Here is a 15320-nt window from a genome sequence, read left to right as displayed (position 1 = left end):
TTCTGAAATAGATAAGTATATTATATATGCATAGAATAGAATATTGTGTCTATGAAATATTTGACAATAATTCGCCACAAAACATTTAATAATAATAATGAGGTGATTAGTGGTTTCTACAGTTTATGGTTCATAGAAACGTACATTTTGTTGATATTATATACCTAGTATACATTATAATATTACTACTTAATTTATAACTAAATAATATTATGTACGTTACCATAGTACCAACCTATTACCATAAGTATGCCCATTTAGCAGTGTTCGGAATATCAAAATAATTATTTGTTGATATATTTTTATCTTATCTAGATAAATAGTATTACAAGGTATCTAAACGTTCATCTTATATAATTTTTTTACTAATCTACATAAATTCATCTAGATACATTTTTTATTTATAAAAATTACGAAATTGTACAAATGCATTTTAAATATTTATACAGATTCTCAAACCAAGTTTATGGACTATGGTTTATAAATGTAATTATTTTTATTTATATCATTATTATTATTATGTTCCTATAGGAATATAGTACCCAACTAAAATATACCTAAATTTAAAACTAAATTGTATCTTTTTTTTTATCTAAATAAAAAAGTATTTATCTTTATCTTTATCTATATAAATACGAGTTAAGTTATCTTTTATATCTATCTAGATCACGATTAAAGATAGTATGGTTTCCCAACGAATCTAGAAAAGTGTCTACCGAAATGAATCTCCATTATCGGTATTAAACACCTGGAGACTTACGCACTAGCGATTATTTGTTGTAGTGACTATAAATGCAATTATCTTTCAAATGTAAATTGTAGTTCCATAATAGCCACTATGACATATAAGCGCTAGTGCTTAAGTCTCCAGCTGTTTAATTTAACTTTAATACTGATTATAGAGATTCATTTCGGTAGACACTTTTCAAGTTTAGGAATCATGGGTCGATGGGCAACCATACTATCTATAGCCGTGATCTAGATACATTTGAGTTGCATTATCTTTATGTTTATCTAGATAAAAAAATACTTATCTAATCCGAACACTGTCATTTAGTAGGTATATTTATACTATTCATATACGATAAATTGTTATATAAATAGACACATATTTGGTAATACCTATTGACATTTTACAGCTAATTACTAATTAGTATTCGTTGTAATACATCATTGTGTTCAATATCGATATTCATAACGTACCTAGCCACCTAGGTAGATATTATAATAGGTATAATAATCAGTCGCGTCATTTAGGGGAGGTTTCCATTTGCCCCTGTCTGATTTAAAAGCAACCCGGAGGGCCGGTACCAGGTTATTACCGTTATTACCTATATATTTTATTAGCTCAAAAACATGCCTATTTTTATAATATTTTGAGAAAATATTATATTGTGTACCGTCCTTGTGCCTACTTAACTAATCTACTAAATTATTTTCACAATGATAAATTGGTAATTAATAATAATTAATAGTATTGGAATATATTTATATTTAGCATGCGGGGGCGGTCAAGTAGGTTGAAATTGTTGTATTCTACATTAGACAATCATACAATTGTAAATTATAATATTTATATTAGGTATACAATAGTATTAATGTAGAAATATAATTTAGCGAATAAGTAAATTATTATTTGTTACTCAGTCCGATGAAGCCAAAATGTGCTGACGCTGTAGTATATTTGTGCATATAACAACACCGCTACATGTGCGGGCAAGAGAACTTGATTTGATAGGACTAGACTTGACTGGAAGTATAGGAGCGACTGTTGTACGCGGGTAAGCAACAACTGTAGCACGGGCTAAGTGTTTTATAATTTATACTTACATAGAATTGTGACCGAAAATTGTGTTTAAGTTTTATTTCAGGATTTTGTGCTGAATAACACTTTTGGAAAAGGTAGGTAGCAAGACACTGTAGTACCTAGGTACTCGTTATCGTTAGTCAGCCGAAAAAAAGTTAGACTTTTTCTAGGTTAAAGAGATCTCACCCTCAAGGTTAGGTGCGTATGTCATATTGATTATATAAAAATAATATATGTAGGTATACGGTATTTTCGGTATCAACCAGTGGCGTATACATAACTTTTGTATGGGGGGGGATCAGTTGCAAACAAATTATTATGGAACAAAAATACCTAAACCTAGGTATGTGCACATTTAAATACCTAATAAATGATAAACCATATATATATTCAATACATTTTATTTTAAATTCTACAAGTAGTTATATGTAGTTATGACTTGTTCGTACAACATTTAATATATAAATAATAATATATTTGTTGTTGATTTTTGTTTTTAGATAATAATATTTATTATTTAAGCTATTTTTAGCTATTTTTATATTTCTTTTTCTAATGTATAGGAAAATGTATTATTATACGCACGGGCATGCGGGCGTCGTTTCCGCCGCGTTGATATCGGTGACGGTGGCGACTGGCGACGGCCCGTGGCTGGTCTGCCACATATTATTATCTTATAATAATTTATTATACTTGTATATATAATATACATAATATTATCAAATATCACATAATACGATTATATGAATATGAAATAAATATATGATTACTGATTAATATTAAGTAAATTATTTTTAATTAATTGTTGAATGTGTTAAAATAAAAATTTACAAAAAATCCTTGCCATTTTTTTTTCCTTGTAATTTCCTTACATTAAGTCATTAAGAACACTATTTTATAAAATTTAAAAAAAGGCCTATTGGGGGGGATCTGACCCCCACACCCCCCCCCCCTTGTATACGCCCCTGGTATCAACGGTAATTACCGATTCACGGTGGGTATAGGTATACCGGTATAGGTACCGAAAATACCACCAGCCCTAGTTGAATCTACTAACGTAGCAACCTACATAATATATATAAATATATTTTGTATCTTGTACAATAGTCTATGACATTTGTTAATCGCATCAAGATATTTTTTTCTCCTGTGTTTCTTGTTGAAAGTTCTATAGAAATCATTTTATAATCAGAATTCTACATGGGTATTAGTATTTGGTAATCGGTCAAAATATCCAAGGACAAAATATCAAATTTATCCGTTTTTATGAAAATTAGTAGATTGCACTTTACTTTCTAAAAAAATTGGCCCAAATATCAAATTATTTAGTTAGCTCATTTGTAGCAATAGTATCACAAAATATACTGCACAAACATTCAGGCGTGGACTGGTAAAATATACAAATAAAATACCAATTTCTACTAATTATTATTTCTCCTATGTAACCAACTACAACCATTTATAAAAAAAAAATTCCATCGTAAATCTCAATTAAATCCCTGTTTGAGCATCTCCCCAGGTCTGACACTACCTGGTCCAATTGTGAATCTAAATCATCCAGGGAACCACTCACACACACACACAACATAAAAACATTAATTTTTATATATAGAGATATTATTATTATTTTTGAACACACAATTAAATTTTGATATTCGTTATAATTAACTTATAAACATACAAAAATACAAATCTTTCCTCTTCATAATATTAGTATAGATAACTCTAACAATGTTTGGAATGTTAAATATCGCCTCTATAATAACCTATAAACATATATGGCTATTGGCTATAGCTAGGTATATAGTAAACTTGTTAATCAATCATAATCAGCTTTCAAAATTAAAATCCATCAAACCAAATTCTTTTAGTTTTGTCTGGATTTTTGGTCCAAAAGCCATTTTTTTTTCATCGACTGCAGCACCCTTAAGTACATATACCCAAGAATTAAAAAAAACATGAATTCATTATAAATTGAAAAAATGGGATTAGCATGCTTTGTGAAGCACACCGAATAGTCAGGAGAGGAGTAGTATAGGGTTTATGAAATTATTAAACATTTTTTTTTAAAAAAAAGAATACATTATACCTATTGTACAACAAATATTCTTTTCTTTGCTCAAAAGCGGAACTTTTCTACTTTACCGGACCCCCCATTATTGGCAATCATCGTTTTCAATGTAGTAAATTACAAAAAATAGGTCTCCGGCAAAGTAGAAATATACCAATTTTTTTTTAGTGACCACGATATACTTGTAAACAGGAGGTAGTTTTAAAGTATTATAAAATAAAAATACAAACAATTTAAATGATTTAATACTTAGAAATTTTATTATTTTAAATAATAAATATCAAATAACACTGGTTAAGCAGTTACAAAATTAAAAAAAAATGCATGACAACAGAGTGACTAAAGTATTAAACTATTAACACTGTAAATAAAGTAAAATCATATATTATTACTCGTGTAACAACAATAATAATTTATAAAATTAAATAAAACATTTATTAATACATAAATCCAGGAGTTAACAAAAATTGAATACATACTATTTAGTTGTTTCAAAATTATAATATTAGGTACGTCATTTTAATAGAGGAATGCAATATTTTCATTATGAAAAATAAGCTAAAAAATATTATTAAATGTTGGTAATCAACTTTGTGAATTGTGCCAATGTTTCTTCTTTGAATACCTACACTCAATTATTAATATTAATTATATTTAAGTATCAATTTATGTACTGGTAACACATACGGAAATAATCCATTATTTGAACAGCTGTAGAAGAAATCAATAAATAGTACATGAGTAATAATAGCTTTCTTTGGCATAATACACAAACATGAAATGTGTTGATTATAATTATGAATTATGATAATTGATACATAATCTATGAATAATGACTTATTAATACTACATTATTATAGCACCACACTGTCACATTTTAAAATACTGTTAATAGCTTATTCAAAAAAACAAAAAAATTGACTAAAATATCATAATAGATAATATAATATATAGGTACTCTTATATTATCTATGGAAAATATACATTTCTGTAACAATAAAAACGATAAAAAAAAACCAGTAGGTATCTAAGGAAAGATAATTAAAAACTGTTAAATTTGGTATAACATCTATAAAAAATCAAATAAACCTTTACATATGCAGTTACAGTTAGAGAGCCTAGATATATAAAGGCTCTCTAGTTACAGCTATAATAGAATATACATGGATGTGACAAAAGAAGAATACAATTTCTAAAAAGATTTATGTTTAAACAGTTGGTTTTTAAAGATAATATCTATATAGAATTTTGAGTCAAAAAAAAATTATTAGTAACTAGATTCTAAATCTCTTTGGACTCACACTTGTAAATAACGGCAAGTCATATTATATAATTTTCTGTTTCTATTAACTTACTATCTTTCTTGACAAATTTTATAAAAAAAAAACTAGGTATACTAAGACAAAATTACAATGAATATAGTTTGTGTCTTGTGAGTTAACTTTCATAAAACTAATCTTAAATTACAAGTCCCTCAAGCCATAAGTACTACTGTTGGGTAGTTCCTTAAAATCATGTCAACTCGCGTTAAAATCACATAAACACCGCATATATGCCTATTGTAAAAAACCTTACAGATTGTATATTTTCTAAATAAATGTTAAAAAAAAAAAAAAAAATTACAAGTAAATCTGTAAATATGATGAATATTAAAATCAATAAATTGGGTTAGTGAAGAGGGTGAAGAAATGAAAGTGTCCCTACCTAGTACAATATATATGATATATATATTTAAATAATTAAAAACAATTGAAAATAACAAATACTGAGAAAAAATTTTTTTTAGAAAAAGTACCTAATTAAAATAGTTTTATCATATTTTAATGTTTTTGTATACATTTAGGTGAAATATTTAATACATTCTCGAAGTATGAAATTAAATCCTTTGGTAACACTCCTGTTGATTAAATTTATTAGAGTATAGGTATCTTAATTAACCATAAGAAATTACATAATTTGAAGTTACTAGTTAGTATAGGTAGTTGTTTGGTGTATAATCTATATTAAGTTACAATACTTTTAATATGGAAAGTAATTGAATGTATTGGCCACTAAGATGAAAAAATATTATTATACAATAATTACACTTAATGTGAAAATGAAACACAAAAAATTTATATTTAGTGATTTATTATTGTATAGACACTATTTTTTTTCTAACAATTTAGCCGCGTATCTAGATGTATAGTGTTAATTTAGTAATAGTATGAAGTACCTATTGTATAGGATGAATTACCGTGTAGGTTAAGAAATCGTATCATTTATGAGATATACAATTCAATATGATTGTATATTTATTGTTTACACATTATAAAAGAGAACTAAGGAGACTATAACCAATTAAAGTAATGTAGATATAGAATGTAAGCGAATAAAAATTTATATTTTGATTACCTTAGCAATATTGTTGTAAAAAAATTATATTATTGTTAATACTTTGGTCTTGTTGAATTAGTAAAATATAAAATAAATTAAGTGATAAAATACACTCAAACTAATTTCATTCCAAAAAATCAGTCTCAGGGGTTAAACAAAATAATGCAACTTTATATAATAATAATTATTATAAATTGTGTTAGCTTATTGATTATAATTTATTATTATATAAGTATAAAAATATTAAAATATACTCTACACTACAAATTTAACACATTTTCTTAATACCCTCAATAAAACATAAATATTGAAATTGAAGCAACTCGATCATGATACAATGCGACGCATTCCACACTCAGTACAAAATTTAATATCAACAATTGGATATTTGAATCCACATTCATGACAAAATTTAGCAGCTTTCAGCAATGTAAGATAATTATCTGTTGTTGCCTGCTCAGTTTTTCTGTTCAAGCTGATAAAAAAAAAAAATAATATATACATCAATAATTAATAATATTATATATTATAATAATACCTATAAATTAACTTATATAATATAAATCTGTACAATTATTATTAATTTGCAAAAATCTTCACTAATATAAACATAAAAAGAACTTTATTAAATTATAAAATGAATTGGATTATTTTCTATAATAATTTGATTGATAAAGTAGTTCTAGGTGATATTTTATAAACTATTACTTTATAGGTAGTGTTTAGTGATTAATGAGTTATTTGATTTTATAATTTATAAAATGTGTTATTAGGTGTCAGGTTTGAGTGAACTATTATATTTTAATTAATTATTTAAAACAAACACACAATCTGGTGAACACATCATTTGCTTTAGTAACAGATGCCAAAAATACAATGCACTTTATTAAATGAAAAAAAAAAATGAATTATTCTAAGTAAATACTTATGATTAGTAAAAAAATGGCATACTCATTTTGTTTATTTTTGCTTAGCTAAGTAACATTTTTTTTAAATGAAAAAAATTAATTAATCAATGTTGTATACTCGGTGTTCATATCTAGACCAAATAAGCAAAACCATAATAAAATATGTGTTATAATGTGCTATAATTATCAAATATGTTAATAATTTTAATGTGTTAACTACCCGTGTTAGGCTGATTTTGGCAAAAATCAGTAAGTGTTGGATTCCAAATGAAACCCGTTCAAACCGTGCAAGTACCCGATGACAATTGAAACACCATTGATTGCTCGCCTTACCTTCCGTAAGCTGAATCAGCACTGCTATTAGAATTAATTCCGTTGATCATACTAAGGGCAGAGGTTCTATTTAAAGATGGTGATACTATATCATCATCATCTGTTATTTTCAACAAGTTTTCAAATTCCGACACAGATTTTAAAAGTTCTCGTTCCGCCAAATCAAAATTGAGATTTGATTTATCTTTTTCATTATCACCATAAAGCATATTTTCAATAGCTATATGTTTTTTATGATTATGAGCGATGTTTCGTTTTGTAGGACTTTTTGGATGATCTGTACCTCGTACCATAGCACTATGAGTTTTATTATTAAAATCAGCTGATTCAATACTAACAATAGAACACAAACTTAAATTGCTTAGATTATGTAAAGGATGACTGTTAAGATTAGTGTCAGAGTGAAATTCATTGGGAAATGCGTTTTCAATATTATCTGGAGACGATACTAAAGGAGAGACTGGTGAATATTTAACGAATGCAGATGTTGGAGACAATTGAAGATTTTCTATATTATCAGATGTGGTAATATTTAATGGATTTTTAAGACCAATGTCAATTATGTTTATGTCTAGATCGAGTTCTTTCATTTGTTGTTCAGCTGATTTAAATGGATCGTAGCTATCCAAACAAGGGTTGTAAATATCCAAATGTGGTTGGCTAAAACAATAAAAATCACAATGTATTGATATTTTACAACAATTAACATAAAATGTTTTCAAAAAGCTGTATTGATTATAAAGAATAAAGATTAAGAAATAATATTTTAAGGATTTTATAAGAAATAATCTCTATGACCGTTACTCATACATAACTACATTTACTACATTAGCTGATTGTTAAGTACATAGGACAATCCCACATCATTAAAAGAATAAAAATACAAGCTATACAATTTAAAACAATTTTTTTCGAGAGCCTTTTTAAACCTGTATTGTCGTGTTAACCTACTACAGCTCCCTAAATTAATAACCTTGGAAATTAATATACAAGAGTAACAAACTTCAGGTCTTAATTTATTCTACTTAATTATTTATTGACACTAATTTTAATATACTAATGTGTTTAATATTTTTTTCAGCTTCTAATAATATTCATTTAAGTTATACTAAAAATATCAAGTTGAAGTAATTTTTTCTATGAAAATTGTATACTGAGTTACCAAGAAGACGACATAAATATTATAGTAATATGTGGTAAATTTGTGTATTCTAAGATAGAAAAAACTATTTCAGCCAGTTCTTCAAAAAAAAATAATGAATGTAATTTAAATTCAAAGAAAAAAGGTAAGTTTTCGTTTGAAACAAATTCAAAAATAATTGCAATATTAAGTCTTCTAATCAGAAAAAATAACCCGAATCAAATTCATGATACTCCAGCTGAAATATTTAGTGTTTCTTTAAATTGTAATCACACTATATAATATCTAAGAAATTAACATTGAACATTTATTTCCAACATATAATCATCTTGACTGACAAATGTTATGGATTCAATAAAGAAAATCTAGATGCAATTAATTTTAGTGCCTACTTTAATAATAATTATTATTTATAAATGATAAATAAATACTTTTTCATAGGTATTAACATAAAATTATATCAAAATTATTTTTATTTCAGTAAATTAAATTAGAATATTTTGTTTATAGATTAAGTCTACATAAATACTTTTAATCGTTACAAAATTACAATAAAATAGTTTTTTTTAAATATTTTAAGCAATTTTAGGGTTGGAATCAAAATTGTTAAGAATATTGTACTCAATGTCAAAGAGTTATTTTTCTAACATTCTAACACAATATTAGCATTTTAATTATATTTTATAACATCAGGTTGTAGTATGAAGTAGATAGGTATCCTATTAATTATTAATAAACTGTATTTAATAAAATTATAATCAATGTATTAAGTGGCATACGTAATGGTTTCTTAATATTATTATCTTTTACAATACAATAAGCATGTTTGAACCATTATCAACTAATTTCTGAATAAATTGAACAAAAGAGTTTTATCTTGTCATCTAAGTACATTTTATATTTCTTGTATAGAAATAAATTCTATTCGTCTATGTTTAATGTATGTAACTTTCGATAAGTTGAATAGTCAAGATAAGAATTTTATACAACTCTACAGTTAATATTATTTCATGTTCATCATTTATTATACATATACCATACTGTTGGTATAACATTTGGCACCCGTTGTTATTGTGAATTGTATATTTAATTTTTACTTTAGATGGATTTTTTTTTTTATATATAACAATTTCTGTTCAAAAGTATGAAAACAATAGTATTTCTCAGTGTTTATAGCTAAAGGAGTGGTACTATGTCAAGTGTTCGAAAGTCATATGTTAGAAAGTCAAGTGTTATAAATTTAAGTCTCATAAGAGTCATGTGTTATAAAACGGATTTCTCATAAAAATCATGTGTTATAATATAATATTATTAGTGTACCTACATACATACATGTTCCTTATCGTTTAATCGTTTTAGCTAAATGTTATCTTTATTTGTTATCCGAGGAATACAAAAAGAGCAGAAAGAAACAGAAGTAACCGTAGAACGCTTAATAACAAACTCAACGTCCATTTCCAAAAATACAAACGACCAAAATATCCGACTACAAAATATATGTTAACGATTAGAACAGAACCCTGAGTATGATATAAAAGAATTTCTTAAAGCAATTGCTTCAAATTTTAAATTTTAAACATTTTTACAATTATTCCTTTTTTTTTAATTGTTTAACATTAACATTTTAATTCACACATAATATATAGTTAATTCAATTTTTTATATCTACTGTAATTTTTATAATAGGTACATAACTTTTATGACATATGATTTTTATGAGAAATATATTTTATAACATTTGATTTTTATGACACTTAATATTATAATATCTGACCTTATAACACATGATTTTCTAACACTAGACCTAGATTCAAAGGAGTAGCGTTTTTTAGTCCTATTTTTTATTCTTATTTATCAATATTTTACAATTCTCAATGATTTCTATATTCAATATAATGAGCAAATGTTTTTAAATAATGTTAGAATTCATCTTCTGTTAAGCATGTAATAATATGACAATTTGATTTTCAATATTTTGCATAAAATTGCATGCTTCCGCCTCGGCTTCCGCTAAAAGTTGTATTAAAGTTATTTACTTGTATAATTTCTGTAAAAGTTACCTTATAATCATTTATATACAATATTTTTTTTCTTTTTAACGAATTAAATGCAAAATTTTTTAAATATGTATTTATACATTTTAATTATCAATCAATTCACAGCTTATTCAAACATTGAAATACATTATACTTTCCACTCACGACTTTGAAATTTTTTTTTTGTCAAAATTATTGACCATCTTATTAACTCCTTGTTTTATGTGATTTTGAGAACTAAGGATATAGGCCGATTCAGATTTCTTCATAACTGTTTCATTTTTTAGATCTGGCTTTTGAGGCAAGTATATTTTATTTTTAACCCTAAAAGAATAACACTCAATTAATTTAAAAATTACAAACATATTTAACATAATAGCGGTTATTACCCATTGAGACTTTTTGATATTTGGTCTTTCTTTTTCACTACTGTTGACAGTTGACGTGGGATATTAGCTATAAAAATTAATTTAATATTATTGTTATAACTTATTTTTTTTTTTAGTTTACTATCTTTCTATCTTCAAATAATATTTATGTTTTCATAGATTTTACAATATACATTTAAAATACAAACTATATAATGAAATTAAATGTATTTTTTTGTGTATATAATTGAGTTCTATAATTAACAATGTCATGTGTCTTCCTTTATAATAATTAATAACATATGTGTTTTAGAAAAGTTAACTTACAGCCAGATAAAGGGAGAGATTATAAATACAGATATCTAAATATAAATAATACAATGGGTTCTCCTTCACTCACTTAAGGAAACAAATTATTTAAATACCTAGTCTAGACTAATATTATAATTAATAGTCCTTGAATAACATCCAAACTGTAAGACATTTCTGATTCTGTTTCATTTACATTAAATAATATTAATATTAAATGTACCTATACTAGAATACTTTTATTTAATTAACTTAAACAAACCATATCTTTTAATGTATATTTATGAATAAAATATTGTTTTAATGTGGGTGGTAATATGCATGCATATTGCATAAAGTCAGTTCTAAAATACAAAATACATACTCACCATTGAGTATAGATGGTACATTATAATATATGACTGTTTTTGATGGATGACTTAAGAATATATAATTAGTTTGTAGGTAAAAAACTAAATGTACTTACATACAATATTTCTATTTGGCGGGGTTCTTTTTTTAATAGTTTTTAATGGTTGTATCACTTTTATTGGTACACTTGAAACATCTCGAGTAAAACTTTTAATTTTTGGAGAATATTTCTCTTTAGTAACTGTACGCTGTGACTTAAGTGGAGGAGCACGGTACTAAAAATAGAAATAAAATAAAAATCTTAAATAATAAACAAATCAACGTCTACAAAACATTTTTTTTTTTTAATTCAATATAATTAAGAACTAAAAATAGGTACCCATTACATTTTTAATTAAATATACTAACTTTTATTCTTGCTTCAAGCCGTTCTTTAGCTACTTGACTTATCACTGGTGCAGTAGATATTCGCTGAGCTTTTTCTCTGCAAAACTCTACATGTCGATCATACGATTTAGGTCCAAAATTTCGTGCACAATGTGGACATTCTTCAGAGTCAACAGGTTTAGTCGGTAGTTTTTCATCAACTTTTTCACCTCGTGCTGCTTTCACAGCTCTAACAAGCTCTTCATGCTTAGCTTTCCAGTTTTTTTTTGAATTTTCTATGCCAATATAGGCATCTTGAGCCTTTTTCATATGTGGTAAATATGCTGCCATATCAGTACCTTGTCTACGCTGTTTAGATGAATCAAATGGTACCTTACGTTTTTTAGCGTTTTTTTGGCATATAGTTGAGTGACGTTGTAATAAACTTGGACGGAATGAACGATTGCATATTATGCATGGTAACAATTCAATAATTTCATTTTCTTTTGGAAATCCTATAATAATAATAACAAAAATAATAAATATGAATAAAATTATATAAATATATATATATTCATATTAGATTTACAATTTATACAGATATTGAAACAAATAATAATCTTATTTAGTAATTAATGTATACTGATGCAAAAAACAGTATGATTTCTAGTGATCAATATTATATATGAATATTTCAGGAATAAAAGTACAACTATGAAATTAAATAAAAAGGAAAAACGGTTAAATACTCGATGATTAAATGTATACCAGGAAGTACAAACAATACTTAGATAAGTCAAGCACGTAATGAAGGGGGGAGGTGGGAGTGATTGCCCCCCTTCCCCCAAGACCATATTGTAGTAACTAATAATTAATTAGCACATTTTTTAAGCCTCAACTTTTCTGAAAAAGGGTAATTGCCTCCCTCCCAAAATAAGCACCTATTTACGTGCCTGAGATAAGTTGTAAGTCAAAATAAAATTTGTGAAACTGTTTATAAGGATTGGACTAAACAGTTGGAACACCACTTCTTATTAGTTCAATGTATGAACTATATGATTCAAATTTCTACAAAATAATATTATAATGTCATATGGTTCTATTTCATATTAGATATTTACAAAGATATTTATTTATGAAGATCGATGACTAGTGACTATTGACTATAAAGGAGTATTTAAAGCCCCAGTGTTATATTTAAATATAAAACGAATACACACCCCTAAAAAAATCCTGGTTACAAGTATATAATGTTCATAGTAGATAGGGAGACCGCTTAAAAAAATTTCAAACTTATTTAATGATTAAAAAAAAATGGAGAGATAACTATTTAGATAAACATAAATACCACAAATAATAAAAACTTATTTCTAGTCCTGCAAAGTTATTCTCAAGATGTGCATGTTTTAAAAAAATATATTTAACTAAAGACATTTCTACATAAAACCTGCATATTTTTTCTTAGAATATATACCTAAAAATAAATCCATTTGGTTATAGAATACAATTATTAACGGAAAATAGCACTGAACTCTATATAGTTATACAGCTTAGTGGAAATTAGGTAAAAGATGATAAAAGATTTAAGATTTCAGAGGAATTTCACTATTAAATAGTAAAATAGATATAAGTACCTACTTGAAAAATTTTAATCAATGATTGGTAATATATAGGTAATTAATAGAAGAATTATTTTTTTATTCTTGTGTTTAAAAATGCAATACAAGAAATTGTGAAGAGCAAAACTTATTTTATTTTTCATATTAATATTTATAGTATTTTAAAGTGATACGTACCAATTAATTAATTGATTTTTTATTTATTTAGGTTAGGCAATTGTAATAAGTTATTACATTTTTTAAATATGTCCATACTCTATACCTGATACATGTATAATATTATTAAACTATAACATAGGTAGTAACATATTAACAAACCATGTAGTACCTAGATTGGTATCATGCAAATAAAATAGTTTCTAGCTTCTTTATTTAGCTACTAAGGTATCAGATTTTGTGTGTCAATATTTCGTTAGGAACTCAAACTACAATATTATATTATATGTATGGATAAAAGTTAAAAAGCAAAACAATGATTAAATAAAACAAATCAAAACGGATGGAAAAATAAAATATATTAGACACTAATTATTAGTATCTATAGGTAGACATGGGGATTTCAAGCAAACACAGTATAATAACAACCTACGTGTCGAATACAAACAGAATAGATGAGCAGTAGATAGTGTAGATCTAGATAATGCCCGAAATTGACCTTGGATTTTTTTCATCTCAGTATGATTAATCAATAACTGTCTAGAAAAAATCATAATAATAACAATAATAACAATATATGCGTACATAACACTGTACAACGGTTATGTAGCACTAGACCGTACAATGTTATATTATTATAACTTTACAAAGGGTAAAAATAAAAATGTCCAATAGAGATCAATCGATTGTCATAATAATAAAATAAAAATTTGAATTAGGTACCTTCGTCATAATGTGCTTGGTCCATTTTCGGAAAGTGGATCTCGCGAAGGATGGCAACAACGAAATAACGAACCACTCGTCTATAATAGTATGTAGGCAGCACACACACCTGAGCAGGCAGGTAACAGTAGGTATGCTGTTGTATCATGTACAATATAATTACATCAGTTTTTGTGACACTCGGCAGAATCACAGACGTCGGAGAGAATGTTACGTTCGAAAACAGCGTACTATAACTTAGCAACAAGACGGGATGGTTGTTAGTTGTTACTATAATAATATCACAATAATTATATCGTCGTATCCATGTGTATCATGCGGGGGCGGAAAACAATCGATACGACTCGACAACGGCGAACCGTGTAGGACGACACAGCGTACCGACCAACGAACCGTTCGTACGAGCACGTCTTGTCGTCGGCATACAAATTATACATGCAATTTATGACTACAGTCACACTTCCAGTACAATAATATTATTATTTTAAATTTAGTATTTACGTCTTATCTGATGCGAAGCCAGTAGCGAGTAACGACGATACGAAACGCACGGTAACATTTCATTAACTGAAGAACTGAACTACAGTACAAAGTGAAGCGAATATTGTGAATGAGTATTGAGTGATGACTGACGAGTGAAAACAACGTAATCTGTTTATCATACTATTATCATTACTTATGATTATCTATTACTGGTGATAACTCTAATGGTGATAAGAGCGACAGATTAGGAGGACGTGCCCAAGACCACAGATT

The 15320-nt window shown here is 26.5% G+C and overlaps 1 protein-coding gene across 5 annotated transcripts; it reads right to left on the bottom strand.

The window, feature by feature from the left end:
* Positions 1 to 4127: 4127 nt before the first annotated feature.
* Positions 4128 to 15320, bottom strand: LOC132943102 (uncharacterized). Of its 5 annotated transcripts, none has more exons than XM_061011910.1 (8): positions 14565 to 14702; positions 14275 to 14381; positions 12109 to 12581; positions 11816 to 11975; positions 11062 to 11128; positions 10838 to 10996; positions 7496 to 8155; positions 4128 to 6729 (listed from the first exon to the last, which is right to left on the bottom strand). In XM_061011910.1, exons 2-8 carry the CDS (start codon positions 14354 to 14356, stop codon positions 6582 to 6584), a joined length of 1749 nt encoding a protein of 582 aa, XP_060867893.1. In that variant the 5' UTR covers positions 14357 to 14381; positions 14565 to 14702; the 3' UTR covers positions 4128 to 6581. The 5 variants fall into 5 exon arrangements, 4 of the variants coding, with proteins under 4 accessions (XP_060867893.1, XP_060867894.1, XP_060867892.1 ...); XM_061011909.1 differs by lacking the exon at positions 14275 to 14381 and adding an exon at positions 15066 to 15320 and having other exon boundaries at positions 4130 to 6729; positions 14565 to 14800; XM_061011911.1 differs by lacking the exons at positions 14275 to 14381; positions 14565 to 14702 and adding an exon at positions 15066 to 15320 and having other exon boundaries at positions 4129 to 6729.

This window comes from Metopolophium dirhodum, chromosome 4 (genome assembly GCF_019925205.1).
Source record: "Metopolophium dirhodum isolate CAU chromosome 4, ASM1992520v1, whole genome shotgun sequence".
In the NCBI taxonomy this organism is placed as follows: domain Eukaryota; kingdom Metazoa; phylum Arthropoda; class Insecta; order Hemiptera; family Aphididae; genus Metopolophium; species Metopolophium dirhodum.
The sequence above is the reverse complement of the archived record's forward strand: the minus strand, read 5'-3'. Positions and strand labels throughout refer to the sequence as shown.

Bases quoted from the DNA above. Each gene is read 5' to 3' on its own strand.
- LOC132943102 (XM_061011909.1), bottom strand. From the start codon at position 14,712: ATGATACAACAGCATACCTACTGTTACCTGCCTGCTCAGGTGTGTGTG. The intron at 11,976-12,108 runs GTTAGTATATTT...TTCTATTTTTAG, and splicing joins GGCTTGAAGCAAGAATAAAA to TACCGTGCTCCTCCACTTAA. The intron at 6,730-7,495 runs GTAAGGCGAGCA...TTTTTTTATCAG, and splicing joins GCTGATTCAGCTTACGGAAG to CTTGAACAGAAAAACTGAGC.